Source organism: Gavia stellata, chromosome 1 (genome assembly GCF_030936135.1).
Source record: "Gavia stellata isolate bGavSte3 chromosome 1, bGavSte3.hap2, whole genome shotgun sequence".
NCBI classification, from domain to species: domain Eukaryota; kingdom Metazoa; phylum Chordata; class Aves; order Gaviiformes; family Gaviidae; genus Gavia; species Gavia stellata.
In genome coordinates, this window is record NC_082594.1 from 85,878,961 (window position 1) to 85,898,125 (window position 19,165).

At 42.2% G+C, this 19,165-nt stretch overlaps 1 protein-coding gene across 1 annotated transcript in view; it reads left to right on the plus strand.

The window, feature by feature from the left end:
• The first annotated feature begins 2,028 nt into the window (after window positions 1–2,028).
• Window positions 2,029–19,165, plus strand: part of PPEF1 (protein phosphatase with EF-hand domain 1) — a 45,105-nt gene continuing 27,968 nt past the window's right edge. The window contains exons 1-5 of the mRNA XM_059816055.1: window positions 2,029–2,126; window positions 6,772–6,899; window positions 7,700–7,751; window positions 13,039–13,211; window positions 17,134–17,248. Of these exons, the coding sequence (XP_059672038.1) occupies window positions 2,063–2,126; window positions 6,772–6,899; window positions 7,700–7,751; window positions 13,039–13,211; window positions 17,134–17,248 (532 nt within the window). The 5' untranslated portion in view covers window positions 2,029–2,062. The remainder of the gene's footprint in view (window positions 2,127–6,771; window positions 6,900–7,699; window positions 7,752–13,038; window positions 13,212–17,133; window positions 17,249–19,165) is intronic.

Here is a 19,165-nt window from a genome sequence, read left to right on the forward strand (position 1 = left end):
AGTGTATGTTTCAGGCTTCATGTACTGCTATCACCATAAAATTTCTGTTTCTATGTCTCTTTTTTTTATTTCTTTGCTCAATGAGGTGCTAGATGTCCATGAATTTAGAGGTAGGTGGAGAGAAGATTGGGGATGACTAGGAGAAAAGCTTAAGTCATTGAAAGTAGGGTGCGATAGTGATTCAGATCCCCATTTCTTGGATCAGCCCATTGTTTGCTGTGGCTTGGGTGGAGTCCTAAGAAGTGTGATGATTCTGTTTGGGGCTCCTGTTGCTGGGCACATGCCGACCTGCCCTTTACCGAAGATGGTCTCGCTGCAATAGGACTTAGATTGTAAGCTCTATTTTGCTCTTGGTCCTAGTCTTCAGATCACAATTCAAGTCATGGCTGGCTGTTTTGAGATGGACTAACAAAGACTTAAGATTCTCCTAAGAGGGCAAGTGAGGAGATGGTATTCAGGAGAACAACAATTGTTTGGAGAGAAGACAAATTTGAGCTATTAGCAGTATCAGTGCTGATTTGATGCCGTCAAAGCCATTGATTGGCTCAAAATTAATGTACCAGCACTTTTTTGAATTTCATCATAGCTCCTTCAGAGGGAGGAAAAGCAGTCCATTGTGGGGGAAAAAAACCCCTAAAATCCTTCTTTCCTGAAATAAATACTGACTCAGAAGGTGGCAGACCCAGCTCAAGTGTAAGATACCCTTGTGTTGTTGGACCCTGAAAATAGTCCCACAACTATAAACACTTGTGTGATATTAATATAATATAATAAATATATATATAAACTGTAGATAGTCCCATAGCAATAAATGTATTTAACTATTGACATTGAAAATAGGCTAGTTATGCATTTATGTTTTGCTTTCTCTTATCCTCCTGTTATTTTTACTTCTGCTAATAAAGCCAAAGGAAAAGAATAGTAGTTAAGCATTCATTTTATGCTGATGAATTTCTTCTTTGTTTTAAAACTCAAGTTATAAGGAAATGAATATCAATGAAACAAAACAACCAATGCAATAATTTAGACATGTCAGACATGCTAGAGAGAAACATGTATCCCTGGAGACAGGGAGAGAGAGGGTTCAGTGTGATCATATACGAAATCTTTAGCTAAAACAAAATTCAGTCTTTCTAAGAGCATCAGTGACTTTCTTCTTACTTAGGAATTAACCCATTTTGTATCTCAGGGGAATTGTACTCATTTGAACTTGTTGATTAGGAAGTGCATTACATTAGTGAATGCTACCAGTTAGTGAAGAGCTGAGCAAGTGCCAGGAGAAAAACGCAAAAGGCCACACTGCAAAATGTACTTTGTTCATTTATTTAATGAAACCAAATCTTTTATTTAGAATGTTTCAGTAGAAATGCAACAGAAAATTGGATGTTTTATTTAAATTCAATCTGATAATGAAGCAATTTGTTATGGCACTGTTTCTCCTTGTAAACTTGGTGGTGGTGACAGAGCGGTAAAATGATAAATGGGGTGGTAGGGCACCTTTTCAAATCAATAGAGTGTTAGGAGGGCTGACGTTTGAGGGGTTTTTAGCAGTAGTATCAGATGTAATTTAAAGTCCTTAAAATTCTGCAGCTCCAATTTTCAAATCACAAGAATAAAGAGTAATATGCCTCTGTAGTCCTTTGTCCCTAGTAGTAAGGCTTTAAATAGCTATGCTTCAGATTAAGAAATCACTGGTGCACATTAACTTTCAGCTAACATGTAAGGAATAAACTGTATTCATTACTGAGTTCATCTGTCTTGAATGCAAGCTCGTAGTGATCAGATGTGAAAAAGAAACCTAGTGTGGTTCATCAGGTCCAGTTTGTGTAGGACATGCTGTAAAGTAATTTGTTATGAGCTGTAGGTACTTTAGATTCTGTGTTGTCAAGCACTTCTTTTTTTTCTTCTCCCTCCCTTCCAATCCTCTCCCTGTTAGGAGTGCTAGGAAGAGCCCAGGAGCCCAGAGGGGTATAATTCTCATCACTGAAGGAAAAACACAGGAAGTGTGTGTAACGCTAACAACTGAGAGAAACATGCTTTGTATCAGCAGCAATTAAAACTGATGGGCAGCATCATTGGAACCATGGGGTGCAGCAGTTCTGTAGCTGACAGAAGGTCAGAGAAAGGTGAGTGCTGCCTTTGTCTTCAAGGTCAGTGTTTTTTACTGTAACACCAGAAGAGGATTGCAAGGTAATATTTCCCCCAGTCCTGTTGTCAAAATACTTGTTCAGAGAAAATTATTTTCTAATTATCTTCTTTTTAAAAGGACGCATAGCTTTTAAATGCTGGCTGAGGTCAGAAGGCAAGTGTAGACCACCTCTAACATCTACAGATTGGGTTGGAAAAGATTCACAGCATCTGGGACAGAAGCTAAATTTTACATGTGTCTGTGCTGGCTCTGTCACTGGCAAAGCGTATGGGGCAAGGCATTGAGGGGGACCTTTTACGGCCTTTCACAACACGGGGTTCCTGGGCAAACTGCCCCAATTTCCCTGCTGCTGAGTGACGATTATGAAACAAGTGTAATAAAGCAGAGCTATTACAGTGACTCTCAGAATCAATTTTCTGCCGTACCAAGTGCCTGGCCTGAAATTCTCCCTGACAGTCACTGAGGCTGTCAGTTGAAAGTCTCCACAGTACCCGGTTAAATGTTCAATTAAAAATCTAATGTATCATCCCCCTGCTTTTAATCGTACCACACCCTGGTTTGAACACACCAGGCTTTGCACAGGCAGGTGGGTTCCAGGATTGGCTCAGACCTTTGTTCAGACCCTTGGTGTTCTCTTTCAAGGTTTGTCATTAAAGCACAATTTACAGGTCTGCCGAGAGCCATGTTAGGTGGCACTGTGCATAGTCTTAGGAGATTATTATACTGAACAGCTATGGTCGAAAAGGAAGGCTCTTTTTAGCTACCAAGTCAGGACACAAGTCACAGGAAACTGTGACTAAGAAGGAGGAACACTTAGTCATGGCTACAGGGATCTAAGCTGACTGGTCTAAGGGTAGCCCACAGCTTTGTGTACACTACTTGGCAGTCACAGCAGCATCAGTGCTGTTATCACAGCAGTGGCAGGAGAATGGAAACATCTGAACTCCCAGACCTGTAACTGGGAAGCGGTCCTTCCTCTTTGGGTTTGCATGCTACGCGTACATGTGCCTTGCAAGTCCTCGGAGACGAGTTAGTGGGGAATATTTCTGAGGGTGCAAAACATTGGAGTGGGCATGAGCAGCTGTACTCTTTCTCAGTCTACAACCATCAATACACATGGGTGTGGAGCCAGGCTTTGCTATCCCAAAGCTGGCTTATAATTTTGTGTGCTTGTTTGACAATGTTTTGTCCTCTCCAGTTGCTGGATAGTATTCTTTATGCACTTCAGCAGTAGTCAAATGATGCTGAACTGTCATTCTATCTGCAGCCTGAGGCTGTACATCCCTCTAATGCAATAATAACATGAATTAACAACTACTTGCTGGTGTAGAGACCTTCTGCAACTGATAATTTCTTTTACAGATGCAGTTTAGCCTAGTGTGAAAATCATGTTCTGATTCAGTCCTGAGAATAACAGCGCTGTAATAAGTACAATTAAAACCAAAATGACAGGAACTATTCTGTTAGATTTGCAACATTAACCACAGTGGTCTATACATATCTGCCTTATGTGATACCAGTGGAACTGTGCCATGTTAAGTGCTCAGGACCATTAAGCAACCCAGGGGGGCTTTAATGGGAAGTTTAATGGTTCTGATGCTGGAAATCAGTTTCTGTGCTGGTGACTGTGCTTTGCCCCTTAAGTACTCTTCTAAACAGAAAAGTTGATGACAGCCTTGTGTGATGTGTCAGGCTTTCAGGTCTGTGGTGGTGGTGAATTCCAAAAAGGACAGAAAATAAGAGAGATCTCAGACTTTATGTAGGGTATGGAGGATGCTCTTAGTCATATAAGGATTACGTTTCCTTCAGGCAGGAGGATTTTTCTAGGACAGATGCGATATCTGTAGGATGAGAGTCTTTACTAGTTCTGGCCTTGTCTGGACTAGAAAAAATTACCACTTTAACTATACTGAATACTTATTAACAGTAGAATAAGCAAACAACGTGCTATTATGGCACCCGTAAGCATTTTTCTAAAAAAATTTCCATAATGTTATTCATTTATTAATAGACTCACTTTTCCATGGAGGTTTTTCTTTACCTGCATATCTGTCAGTTTAAGAAAAAAAATCATTCTTACTCGGGGGTGCCATTAATCCTAGCCTCAAAATCCCTGGTATTTGTGATCAGGTAAAATAATTGACTAGTGTGAACTGGTGTCTCTCTTGTACAGCGCTTTTGTTTGCTGCTTTGCAGGGGGGAAAAAAAAGCATTAGTATAGATTGTTGGTTGTTATTTCTTGTTTTGTTTTTCAGTATCAACTGTTCTTTTTGGCAACTGTAATATAAGCATATTCATGTTAAGACATGAGTGTTGGTTTTAGTTTCCTCTTTTTTTCATTTTCATGAATTTGCAGTACTGTGCTGTGGTGATTGTGTCAAACCCTGGAATTCAGGAGAACGTCTCAGTTTTGTTTCTGTGCTTCTCCTGATCATCTGTTCACCTGCTTAGAAATGAGCTCTAGTTCTTGGGAGCATCGGGAGATAAGATCAGCGTATTCCTTTGGTTCTTGTACCTTCGACAGAGTTGCCCTGCAGGTGCTTTGACTTGTTCTCCCCAGATCAGAAGCATAAAGACTTTCTTTCTGTGTCCTATGCTGAGCTATTCAGGGTTGAGTTCCTTAGGAAACTCCTTGAAGTGAGCTGTTAGCTGCAAGGCTGGAGGCAAAGGCTTGACATTTCTGGCCCTATCTACTTGTTTACTGGTATCCTGTTGAGAGTACAGGGAAAAAGAGTAAGGAACCAGTCAAGAAAGAGTTATGTTCAACTTTAAGTGAGTAAATGTGACATCTCTTCAGAGCAGCCTCCCACCTTACCCTATTTTTTTGTTGCCAGGCGAGAATATGGTGGTGGCGATGTGGTTGCATTGGGACAGGTACAGGATCCAATACCCCTGCTCTCTGCCTTCCTCTTGCTGTTATGCAGTGATGCATGTAATGCCTCTTGACCGCCTCTGTTAGTGCTCTGTAGGGCTAAGCATGTTAATACAGAGTTCCCTTCTGACCATAATTTGAGCAAATGACTAGATTTGAATTTGCCATTATTTCAGCTGCTAGATCTTCAAGGCAGTAGCTGCATTTTGTTATGATTTTCTATAGTAAATGGTGTCCTCCTCTGGATGATAAATCCACACTTAACATATGCCCTAAGCATATGAAATATGCATTTATTCCTTTCCAGCTGATCTTAAAAAAACAGTTAACAAGTGACCAAAGAATGCTTTTCTCAAAGTTAGTTATCTTTCTGGATAAGCATGCTTAAAGCACTAGAGAGTCATAGCTCTGTGAAACAGCAGAAGTTACTTCTGAGCTCATCTGTTCCTCCTCTCCCAACCTCATGATTATTTCAGGCTGAGCACAGCTCCTCCAGCCTTCTGCTTTCATGCTTCCCTCCAGGTCTATCGGAGCTGCAGTGATCACCTGTAATGCTGAGGGCACGCCTGCCCACCTTTCCTCTTGTCTTCCTGCTGGCAGTGCTAGTGCCACCCACATTTCATGCCTCAGCTCCTGAGAGCTGCTGTCCTTTGGGTACCAGGAGTAGCAGGGGGGATTGGCAGCATAGTGGGAAGGGATCAGGTGGGCATCAGCTCCTGTCGCTCCTGTCCTCCTGCACAGCTCTTGCTGGTGGCCATTGTTCACACAGCACTAATTGCTTGACATAGGTGGACATAGGTGTGAGGAGCAATCCCCACAGGGCAATGCCCACCCCAGGACCTCTTTGTGCCACCAGATGTTGTTCTACTTGATAAACTTTTACCTGAGCAGCTAAGGGAATGTGATCTGTTTGTGGTGTGACTGGGGCCTGTAGGCAGCAGGCCCTTCACCCTAGGCTGCAGTCTTGGCAACTGTCCTTCAGTGAAGTTTCCAGCAGTTTTCCAGGCTGGGGCAATAGTAGATGCAACTTCTTAAAGTGCTGAGTGTGATGTGTATTCTGCACATAGTTCAAAATAGTCTTCTGACATGTCCCTTGAATTCTTGGGGTGAGTGCTCCTTTGTTCACCAAGCTAGCCAAAGATACAGCTGTGTGTCTTTCTGCATGTCTATTTAAGCATCTACTCTGTCCTTCAATACCATTTGTTAACATTTTACCCTAAGGTTTGAATTTTGCTGGCTTGTTGATAACACCTGTGCAGGCAAAAATTTTCTCTTAAAAGCGGCTATTACAAACTCTGTCATTACATGATGCTCATGTTACAGCTTGCAGTCTGAAGCTTTTTACTGCAGCTTGGTAAAGAAATACATTTTGTTGCTAGGCCAAACTGCTCTTCTTCCTTTCCTTACCTTCCCAAAACCCACATACTGCCCATCAGCTGAACATGGCTGACTTCCTACATGGGTACTGTCTTCAGGACAATGAAATAGGTATGGTTTCTAACAATATAAGCCTGAGCAAGTCAGCTGGTTTGGGATCTGTCTCCAAAGACAGAAACAGTAAATGCATCCTGGACTCATTATCAGAAAATACTTTTTAAGTCTCATTTTTACAGAGCTTCATCTTAATGTCGACTGTGCACAATGGACTGAATTTGTCATCTGCCTGCAAAATTCTGCAAAGGTAGCATGTGTGTTTTCATTGTAGATTACACTTCATCCATGTGTGCTCCATTGCTTTCTGTTTTGACAGTCATTAGAGCTGCTATCCTCATCCAGAATTGGTACCGCTTTACAATGGCCCGGCTAGAGATGAGGCGCCGCTATTCTCTGAGTATCTTTCAGTCAATCGAATACGCTGATGAGCAAGATCAACTACAGGTTTGTAATCTTCAATTCTTCTGTGCAAGCAGTTACGTTATACCCAGTGGACTGAAGTTGCACAAATGAAATGGGTATGTGGTTATTTCTACCTACAAAGCTGTGTCCTGTATAATAAAACCGCTTCCTTGCCTCACACATTAACTAATTAAGTTGTGTGTATGTGTGTGTGTATATACGTATAAAAAAACATGTAAGCAGCAAGACACCATTCTGCCCGTACAACCATATCTAGGTTAGAGGTTCCTGTACAACAGCTCTGTTAGCCCAGGGATTGCAGGTCATCCCATTATGGGTGATCTTAACTGTATCTGTGAGGAAAGATACATACAACAGAGATATCAATGTTGCAGCATGTCAGCCCAGGTTTCCTTTAGGGTCAATACAGGGAATTAGGAACTTCTAGGGCTTTGTGTTCATCCTAAACTGTCTGAAGTCAGTTTGGTGCACTGTAGCAGTTTCTTTCTATTGATTACAAAGGAAGTCTAGGCAAATAGTCTGCATGATGGGCAAGATTAATTGCACCCAAAAATGTCAGCAGCATTGATACAGCCCTGGAACTTTGTATGTATTCATATAGTGTCAATCTGATATAGCAAAGAAGGAAAGGAGTAAGCCATTTTTGTAGTAGGACACAAGTTGTATCATTATTGTAGGCTGATGCTATGGGAACATGCAGTAGTGTCTTAGATCCCCCTAAATGGCAAATTGCTAGTAATTGAGTAAGGAAAGAATGATAATGCTTGTTGGAACCCCTAAACTGATCAGTGTTTGTTTGTTCTTTTCTTTTCTGTACTCAGCTATCCAACTTTTTTACATTCATGCTGGATCACTGTACTCATCCTGATTCAGGTAAGGATAAAAATTAAAGTAATATGGAGATTCTGTTTGAAAAACCTGATGTGAGGAAGGTTAATTTTCAATGTGATGTTTACAGCCTATGGCACGTGCTGGGGCTGAGTTTTCATTTCCCAAATACTGTAATAAGAATTTGATCCTGTAAGTGTTGACTCTGTTCGATATCTGCTCCGTGAGTCAAGATTTAAGACAGGACAGATACTTCTTGTCCTTATGAGAATACTCAGAGGTGCTCAGGTGCTGTTACTGCCCTTAAGCTGTTCTCATGGTAGTCTTACTGACTCCAATGTTCACAGCTTTCTGTGCATGTTTTCTTAAACTATGAGATGTGGTTATCCAGAAAGAATGTGTCTAATTGGTTTAGGGCAGGTGTAATCAAAGAGGTTGCCTTCAAAGAGACTGCTCTCTTTTTTTTTTTTTTCCTTCCCTGAAGCAGTTCTGGACCACTTTTAAATTTAATTTGTTCTAGATTTCGCTGCAAAACGTCTGTCAGTATGCGAATGATTAAAAATGAAATAAATTTAAACTGCTGGAGATAAATCTTTAGAAACCATCTCAATTAAAGCTCAGTTATTCAAAGAATAACCTTTAATTTTTGAAGTATTTTGGGATCCTTGGACAAAACTTACTTTTGAGGTCAAGCTCAACAGAAGGACAGACTGAATGTGACTTTCTAAGTCCAGAAAACAAACATGACTTCCCTGAACAAATTGAGAATAGATCTAATCCCAGCGGAGTTAAAAAGGAGGCTGTCCCCTTCTTATTGAATTAAAAGAGAATGTCCTTTCTCTTTCATCGGGTCCAGCCACAGGTTATTCCAATTAAAATTTGCACAAGACACTTTGATAGCAGGATAAAACCATCATCAAAACCATAAGTGGTTCAGTGTTCTAATGACAGCCATTAGAAATGGCAATTTTTCTCTCTCAAATACTTTAGAGTGCCTAATGCTGTTTGTGCTCTGCAGAAAAAGAAATTATGGTTGAGCCTTGCTCCAAAGCCAAGGCAGACGATACAATAATCTTCCTTTGATTTTTTTCATTACCACTGTATTCTGAAAAAAATCTGCTTTAGTCATTTAACTTCCTGGGAAGGAATTGTCAAACTCAAAGAAAATCAGGCACTGCTCATTTCATCTACCATGTTTACATGGTGATAGTGCACCTCAGTTCAGCTTTTCACCCTGAGTGGAAAGAAAATAGTAGCGCTAGGCCTGAGATTTGGAAAAATAGTCTTAATCTCTATTTTCATTATAATATTAAAAGATAATTTTACAGCTGCTCATTGTAGAGATGATTTATCCAACTTTATTAACTGTGTCTATTGACAGAAGGAACAAAGGTGAGTGAGGTGCCTCAGGTGACTTGCTAGGGCTCAGGATTTGGCTGGGTGCAGAGCACACTGCTACATGCATAGGCTGTTTGTGGGCAGGTGGAGATCCAGGCCCCACTTGTGCACAGGGAGGGGCAGAGGGTACTGTGGGCTGCCCCTCATTACCACTGCGTGGGTGACCTGTTCCTTCATCTTGCAGATAATGGGACTTGCAGACATGATTAAGGCTGAAACACATAATAAAGTGTATGGTTTATGGTAAAGCTCCCCTTTGTCTTGCTTGCTTAAAACTCTCATCTGTTAGGACTGAAGTTGTTAGGGCTTGATAACTGCTACAAAGGCTTTATTTTTGTCTTGGTTTGTTATTTCCCCCTTTCTAACACCCCATGTTACAGATACCAGAACCCAAAAAGAAACAGAAATATTCTGTAAGGCACATGTTTAATAGAGAGATGGTCCAGGCCACCTATGCAAAGGAGCTGACTTAGGGCTTTTTTTTGAGAATTTGCATATCAAATTTGTGGTTTGTGGTTATGTTTGTCCAGCTACTGGCTGTGTGAATTCTTTACTTCAAGCTCTCGATTGCTTGCCCCTCCAAGTGACCTTTGCAGCACCCATGCTAGCCCCACTGATTTAAGCAAAATCAATGCTGAATAAAGCGATTCTTAATGAATGCTTCCAGTTCTGCTGTATCACAGTTTTAAGATGTGAGCCATAGTGAGTGTAAACATAACAGGCAGAAAGGCTTCAGATTGGCTTTGCTATTCCCACGAATTTTTTGAAACCCACGATTCTCTGGCTTGTTTTTCATCAGTGTGTGCTCACTTAAATTAGAGCGATAGCATATGGTTCAAAAACACTCTCCAGGAAGGTAATCTATAATATTCTTACCAGAGAACAGGTTGTCTGCTCTTCTCAGTATGTGATGAGAAAGCTACCTGAAGATTTTGTGAACTGTGTTTTTCCTTACATTATAAACCATTCAGTCTCCACTAGTCATCTTGTCACTTCCGTCTTTCTAATCTGCTTTTTTAGAATATATTTTCAAAGAAAGAAAGCCACTATCTCATTAACACAGTAGTGCTTTAGATGTGATTGTTTTATCTGTTGTACCCTGAAGTTTTTTTCATCCTCTCATCCTGTTTATGATGTCAGTGCAGTTAAAGTTGTGATTGGGATATTATATAGGTATGTGTCTTATTCTTGTTCTGCTTCTGATTAAAGACTAGTTTCCAAGGGTTTGTGGAAAAAAAAAATTAAAAACTTTTCCACCTTACACTTTTCTCCCTCCATCCCCCAAAAAATCTGCAGTTTTCCAGAGAAAGCTGGAAACTGCTTTTCCAGCAAAAGGTGACCCATTTACTCACTCTTCTGTGGGTGTATTGAGGGTGAGAAGGCTGCAAACATGTCCTGGGCAAAGTGGTGGGACTGGGAGTCCAAGGCACCCCTGGCTGTGCCTCTCAAGGTCACCAGGGCAGGAGCCACACCTCCTGGAGCCTACCTTCAAAAGGGAACAAAAAAAAGTGTTGTTTTCTGCAGCTCTGGGCTTTCGTGTTTAACATGGAATATGGCTATTGTCTTGTAGGGTAGTTGTATGGGGTCTGCTAATAGTGAAGACTCAACTCACTGAGCTTGGGCTAGACCTCTGGTGTCAGAGTACAAAGCAGGTCATTCCCTGTGCTCTCTAGTTGGTGGAGATGCAGATACTGGCAGAGGGTATTTCATTCTGTCTTAAGAGGGGTGCCTGAACTAGGCACGTTGAGACTTTTACAGAATCACAGAATCATTCAGGTTGGAAAAGACCTATAAGATCATCAAGTCCAACCATCAACCCAACACCACCATGCCCACTAAACCATGTCCCGAAGTGCCATGTCTACACGTTTTCTGTCTTTCAATATGGACTGAAAGAGCCTTGACAGCTTTGACTAGAAGATGACTAAAATGAGAAGGGGGACGAATCCTTTAGACTTAGTCCTGCATGGGGCTTGCAGTGAGCTGGGGTACTCATCGGCCAGTGTGCTAATCCCCAGGCTGCATTAGGGCATCCATTACTGACTCCTCTGACAGCTGAAAGACTGCCTGAGGAGATGTAAGCGCACTCTAAGGCTAATGACCATGACTGGCTTTTGACAACTCATCCAGAAATGGAAAATGAGGTGTACTTTGCAGAGATATGCCCTACAGGGAAGGAGATTGGGTTTCTCAGCCTGGGCATATGCCAAAAAGGAAGCGAGGCTATGAGGAAGGCAGGTTTGTGTTCAGAGGTAAAGGGAATGGTAGCCTGCTGTGTGCCGGAAGGGAGGGCTGGAGTAGGAGCAGGCATGGACAGGTGTCTGCCTGACTTGAAATGCTGAGACGACTGCTGACTCTGAAGGAGTTGTGTCAGATGAGGAGCGCCTCTGGCCAGAACAGGCAAGCAATGAAGAATTTGAGTGGTCTGAGGAACTGGCTCCGTGGTCTGCAGCCACCCACTTCCTGAGAGGTAGGGCACAGAGGGAGATGCCATCCAGAGACCTGCTGCTAGGGCTGGGACGAGACTTGGTGCAGATGTGCTTGGCTGATCAGTATGTGGGAACCAGCAGTTTCAATCCATGGATGATGTTCTGGCGTCCGGCCAGCCAAAGCTGTAACTGTGGTGGAGGACTGCAAATCAGACTGTACTTGGTGGAAACGGTGAACCCTGAGCACCTTGCTGTTACTTGATGCCTTAATCCGTTTACATGGGTGTACACTGAATGTGCTAATTAGCTCCCAGCAGAAGAGCTGATAAAAAAAGGAGGTTTTGTAATCCAGAACTGATAAAAAGTGTATTTTTATCTATTTATTTCTTTATTATGGATTTTATCCAGTTACAAGACAAGCTGGCCTTTATGAATCTCATAATTTATGAGACCACATGCCGGTTTTGGCTGCTGTAAGTTTTGAGTCACAGCCGCAGGTATTCCTCCAGCAATAAATAATACATTTTTATTTCCAGTCGCATCTAATCAAGGTTACAAAAAACTTACCTGTAGCCCAGCAAAAAGTGTTTACAACAATCATCTCACAAGAGCAACTCTGCAACAGCAGCTGCCAGAACACTGTCCTCTAGGCTTTGGTTCTCTCTTTTAGTATAATATATGATAAAGACAATCTGCAAGAAGAAAACACTGAAATCTACTGTTCACTCAGTTACATTTCAAGGGTATGTCAAGAAAATATTGGATTGAAGCAATTAGCAATGTTCCTGCTTTCTCCATGTTCCAGGAAAATTAGAAGCTATGCTCTACTTTTACTGCTATGTTTTTGTTTACTTTATTTCATCCAATGGTTTTATGGCAGCCAACCAAAAGCTGGCATTGTTTCCTAGTTGTATCAGAAAGGAGTGCATTGCAAATCCACTGTGAATAAACAGGATTTTGTTGATGACTTTTTTAATAATCACTGAACTGCTGGCATTTAGCCTAAAAATTGTACTTAGAAAATAAAAGCAATAAAAGTGAATCTTTAAAACCTGTATTAAAAGTGTAATATTGAACTTTAAACAGATGATGGCCATTGAATGATCAGCCATGACTTTTGAATCTCCCTGCATTGTGGGGGAAGGAGAAGAAAGTCTCTTAACAGGTTATGTTTCTCATTACCTATGAGAGCAGATTGCTCCACAACTTCAGTGCAAAATGTTTTGCAACCTGACCACAGCTACTGGCTGTTGGGACAGAGGTTTTTGCCTGCTTTTTTGTTTCATTGGGTTTTACTTGGTTTTTGGTTTGTTTGTTTGTTTAGTATTTTGAAACAACCTGGGGAGACCTGGAGCTCTTCCACTATACAAGGCAGGAGTTAGCCACTGTAATACTGCAGCAAGTAAAGCATCAGTTACATTCAGCAGGTTCTGGTCATGCTGTTACGGCCCTATGGGCAACTGGTGGAGTTTCTACATTGTTGTTTTTCTTCCCTCTTGTTCCAGTTTCTCACATTTTCACCAGTCCTAGTATTTCTCAGGTGGTGGATGAAGGCTTATGTTTAACAGAATTTGAAAAGAAGATTGATGTTCCAGACTCCTATTATGGACCACGACTCTCATTCCCCCTTACTCTTGAAGATGCCAATGCTCTTCTTCATGCCTTCAGGAATGAACAGGTAAGTTGCAACTAGTTTTATTTCTTTTTACTTATTTTACATCTCTGTCAAGACATAGCTCCATAATCAGTTGAATTCAATGGAAGGCTAAACTGGTGCCCAAGGAGATATTTCTCCCTTCCTTTCCATCCCATTACCCTTTCCTGCTAGCTCCATGTGATCATACAGGTACATGGTGAGCTGTCTTGGGAAGCTGATCTGGCTGGATGCTAACACAACAAAATGAAAAGCAGTCAGTTCTCAGCCAGACTAATTCCCAGATTTGATTCACTACTTGGCTGCATGACTACCAGAGACAGCACTGGGGAAGGGGCAGGGACTAGTGGGGACTTCCTCTTCTAGCATTGAGATTACAGTGATCATGAAATGGGAACCCTTAGCAGCTGCAAGGCAGGGGTTATCTGTGAGGGTGCAGGACTGGGGAAGGTGTCCTAAGCTAACCTAGAAACTAGTTATCATCTTTTTCTGGGTTAAAAGTGATCCTTGTGTGGTCCTCTTTTTTTTTTTTCCCCCCCCCCACCCCATTCTTTTTAGAGGAATTGAGGTGCAAGGGTTAATCACCTCGTTCCAGTGTGCAAGACTCCACCGTAATGGGAAGAGTGAATATAAAGCATCACTAATGTATCACAACAGCTCAGGAGCTTGCTGTCTGCAGCTGCCAAGGCACTGAGAAGGCTGTTGCTGATTTTCTGTCTGTGTTCCTGAGCAAGCCCCTTTGCTGCACTCTTACAAGATGAGGGAGGGGCAGGGAGGCATTATATGGCACAGCTTTGTTTGAACATGTGGTCATTTGTGCTTAACAATATACTGTATATAAAGGATAATTCTTGGCCAAGTAAGAAGGGAAATCAGTAATACCACTATGATGGACTTCCAGAGGGCAGACTTTGACCTGTTCAGGACACTGGTTGATAGGGTCCCTTGGGAGATGGTCCTGAAGGGCAAAGGGGCCCAGGAAGGCTGGGCCTTCTTCAAGAAGGAAATCTTAAAGGTGCAGGAGCAGGCAGTCCCCATGAGCCGTAAGAAGAGCTGGTGGGGAAGACGACCAGCCTGGCTGAACAAGGAGCTTTTGCTGGCACTCAGGGGAAAAAAGGAGAGTTTATCACCTTTGGAAGAAGGGGCAGGCAACTGAAGAAGAGTATAAGGACCTCGTTAAGTCATGCAGAGAGGGAATTAGAAAGGCAAAAGCCCAGCTAGAGCTCAACCTGGCCACGGTCGTAAGGGTTAACAAAAAATGCCTCTACAAATGCATTAACAACAAAAAGAGAGCCAAGGACAATCTCCATCCTTTACTGGATGCGGGAGAGAACATCATCACGAAGGATGAGGAAAAGGCTAGGTACTTAATGCCTTCTTTGCCTCAGTCTTTAATAGCCACACCAGGCATCCTCAGGGTATTCAGCTCCCTGAGCTGGAAGACAAGGATGGAGAGCAAAATAAACTCCCCATAATCCAGGAGGAAGCAGTTAACGACCTGCTGTGCCACCTGGACACTCACAAGTCTATGGGGCCTGATGGGATCCACCCAAGGGTACTGAGGGGGCTGGCAGAGGAGCTTGCCAAGCCGCTCTCCATCATTTATCAACAGTCCTGGTTAACAGGGGAGATCCAGACTACTGGAGGCTTGCCAACATGACGCCCAACTACAAGAAGGGCCGGAAGGAGGATCCGGGGAACTACAGGCCTGTCAGCCTGACTGCTGTGCCGGGGAATATTATGGAGAAGTTCATCTTGAGGGTGCTCACAGGGCATGTACAGGACAACTAAGGGATCAGGCCCAGCCAGCATGGATTCATGAAAGGCAGGTCCTGCTTGACCAACCTGATCTCCTTCTATGACCAGGTGACCTGCCTAGTGGATGAGGGAAAGGCTGTGGATGTTGTCTACCTGGACTTTAGTAAAGCCTTCGACACTGTTCCCCACAGTATTCTCCTGGAGAAGCTGGCGACTCGTGGCTTAGACAGGTGCACTCTTCTCTGGGTAAAAAACTGGCTGGATGGCCGAGCCCAGAGAGTCGTGGTGAATGGAGTGAAATCCAGTTGGCAGCTGGTCACAAGCGGAGTTTCCCAGGGCTCAGTTTTGGGGCTGGTCTTGTTTAATATCTTTATCGATGATCTGGATGAGGGGATTGAGTGCTCCCTCAGCAAGTTTGCAGATGACACCAAGTTGGGCGGGACTGTTGATCTGCTTGAGGGTAGGAAGGCTCTGCAGAGGGATCTGGACAGGCTGGATCGATGGGCCCAGGCCAACTGTATGAGGTTCAACAAGGCCAAGTGCTGGGTCCTGCGCTTTGGTCACAACAGACCCATGCAATGCTACAGGCTTGGGGACGAGTGGCTGGAAAGATGCCCAGCCAAAAAGGACCTGGGGGTGCTGATTGACAGCCGGCTGAAGATGAGCCAGCAGTGTGCCCAGGTGGCCAAGAAGGCCAACAGCATCCTGGCCTGTGTCAGAAATAGTGTGGCCAGCAGGAGTAGGGAAGTGATCGTGCCCCTGTACTCGGCTCTGGTGAGGCCGCACCTCGAATCCTGTGTTCAGTTTTGGACCCCTCACTACAAGAAGGACATTGAGGTGCTGGAGCGTGTCCAGAGAAGGGTGACGAAGCTGGTGAGGGGTCTGGAGCACAAGTCTTATGAGGAGCGGCTGAGGGAACTGGGGTTGTTTAGTCTGGAGAAGAGGAGGCTGAAGGGAGACTTTACCGCTCTCTACAGTTATCTGAAAGGAGGTTGCAGAGAGGTGGGTGTTGGTCTCTTCTCCCAAGTGACTAGCGACAGGACAAGAGGAAATGGCCTCAAGTTGTGCCAGGGGAGGTTCAGGCTGGATATTAGGAAAAATTTCTTTACTGAGAGAGTGGTGAAACACTGGAATAAACTGCCCTGGGAGGTGGTGCAGTCACCCTCACTGGAAGTGTTCAAGGAATGTGTGGACGAGGCATTGTGGGACATGGTTTAGTGGTGGACTTGGCAGTGTTAGGTTAACGGTTGGACTTGATGATCTTACAGGTCTTTTCCAACCTTAGCAATTCTGTGATAAGGGTCTATCTTGCTTTTCAATTTACTAAATAATGGTGGGTGTTTTTTCTGTAATTTTCTGTGGAGGCTGATCTTAAAAGTAGCAAAATGTAAAGCGCATGATAAGTGAGCTCACCCAGACTTCACCTTATGTCAGCTCTCTCTTCTCTTACGCTTGGCATTTTATTAAGGAAATGAGTATATGTAATTGGCCTTTTTTGTTTGCTTTAAAAACATGAATCTTGAAAAGTTAGTTAGTAGCTCATCTATCTCCTCTACCAAACTTCCTCAGAGCTGTGTTTGAATTAAAAGCCTTAAAAATCACTGACTGACAAAATTATTTTAAAAAGCATTAGCAGAGAAGACTAGAAGCTTCAATGTTGCGTTCTCGTAACATCTTCACAGCTGTCACAGGAAGATAACTCTTAACAAGGCAACCCTTGCTGGAGTTTCCCTCTCATTATTTTTGCAATTTGCTGAAATATCATTTATGGCCTTCAGGGTTTTTTTGGTTGGTTTCTGGTGTGTTTTTTTTTAACTCACAGCTAGAACTACATCCTTTTTTTTCCCCAGTTACTTTGAACAGATGACCTTATGCAATGATTCTGAGTGCAGTTATTACTCAGTCTCTTATCCTTTCTGTAGTTGGTAAGAGTAGAAACAGTACACTAGAAATAAAACGGGGAAAAATGTAAAGCAAGTTCATTAAGGGCTCTATATCCATTCACTGGGAAGCAAGTGCAAAGCTGTGAACACTCCTAATTCCCAGCACTAAACCATACAGCCTGTAATCATGGCTGCAGGTCTGTAGTATAAATAATCGTGGCAATACATGTCTGATATTAATAAAGCAGACAGACATTGCTATTTCTAATAAGTCTCCCTTTTCTCCCTGCATTTTTTTCTCATAGCTGCTTCATGCCCGCTATGTACTGCAGCTACTATGTGAAACTAGGAAGGTTCTCAAAGAGATGCCAAATATCACCCAGCTTTCAACTTCCTACTCCAAGGAGATAACTGTCTGTGGTAAGGTGCCAGAGAAGATAACCACTTTGGGCTATGGGTTGATATTCTAAGTGGTTAGAGAATGATACAGCCATTTCCAAATGTTGCCATTACAATAAAGTTCTTGATGCTTTTTTTTAACTCCTTCTTCTTTTTCACAAATGCATAAATTGGAACAAACAAACAAAAAAAAGGTTCCTGAGTCACACTAGGTATATTTTAAGAAAGTCCCTCACCTCCTCTTTCCTTTTCTCAGTAAACATTTCTGAATGAGTCAGTGTTAATTCAGCTAACACTGCAGTGTAGCTTAAATATTCCTGCACTTCCATCTCTAAAATGCCACCAAGTATTTTGATCACTGGCTGCAAGTCACCACTTTCTCCTCATATTGAGAAAAAGACTTTACCATCATAATTTACTCAGTAATTATTTTAATGAGGGCTTAATAGGGGTGGCAAACAGGACCTTTCATTGACAGCATGACTATCTAGAATAAATTGAAATAATAATAAACCCTCATTTCTAAAGGGACCCAAGAGGATGGATGAGTCTTTATACAACCAACAAATTAGTCTCTCAGAATAATGTGATGTGTCACAAGGTAAAGAACTAAGAGCTCTTGCCCGTCTATTTTGTTACGCTTTTGTAAATTATGGGTAAAGGGATGAAGTATCCTGACTTGCCACAGAATGCAGTAGTTGCAAAACAGAACAGTAATGGTGACATTAACTCTTGACAGCTAGCAGTGTGTGCTGTAATAGTAAAGTGGTATAAGGAAGGGTACTATATGCAAAACAAATAATGTTTTTTAAGACGTGGTTATGCACCTACTTTGATTGCCAGGAAAAGGTTTGTTTAAATGAGGTTTTGTGTAACCAATAATTTGTTAACCAAACCAACAAAACCTCTCTCCAAACCAAGGAAACATGGATTCATACTCGTTCACTACACAACATGTTCTTACTAAGCAAAACGTACCTCCTCATGTTTGTATTGCATTTGTACTATGTAAGCAGCATCTAAAGGGGTTCCCTTTCTGCCATTGAAACTAATAGCTTTTGTAACCAGAAAGATCATCTGCAGAACATGAAAGATCAATTTTTAGACATAATTTGTCCAAAATGTTGATTTCCTTAAAATAAGGTATCCCTCTCCCCATTTTATTTTAATTTCGAATTAATAACGCAGATTAAATACGTACCTGAAATGTTTGCATCCACATACGTGATGAAAATATATCATAACTTGAAGGACTCCTTAGAATGACTTTAGCAGGCTCATAATTAATAAAAAGTGGCACAGAAAACATGTAGACAGGGTAAAAATGTCACTTCTTTCCTACTCACTGATGGTGAAAGCATTCTATCACAAGATAGGTTTTGAAACAGTTCTGTGGCTTTGTGGTGGTGAGTCACAGATGTGAGAAGGTTGGTTCTGTGAGCATGAAATTTAGTCATATGCAGAGGGGAGCTATGCTGCAGTGATCCTTTGTGTTGGGGTGAAATCTCCCTGCCTGTTCCAAAACAAACCTCTCGGAAAGGGCCAAATCTGTCATTCTTGTGGCCTTAGCACTGAGGCATATAAGCATGGACAGTTCTTGACACTCTCCATTATATCCTGGCTGTAGTAATCAAAACCTGGCCCTGAATCAGACAGATGTTCAATTGTGCTGTATATAGTGGGCTACTTAGTAAATTTAAACCTGTTAGTATGTAAAAGGCTATCATATTTCTAAATGTCTTCTAGTGACATTTTCTGGTTTTCAGGTTCATAATATGTTTGTTTGTCTTTTACTCCCATTTCCCTGAGTGAACCTTTGGCTGTGTGACTGGTCTGATCTTCAGATCCAGATGGAAGGACAAAGACTTTATGCAAGACAATTGTATACTCTTTCAAGTATTTAATTGCCAGATTTTATAAGCTGCTTCAGCATGTACC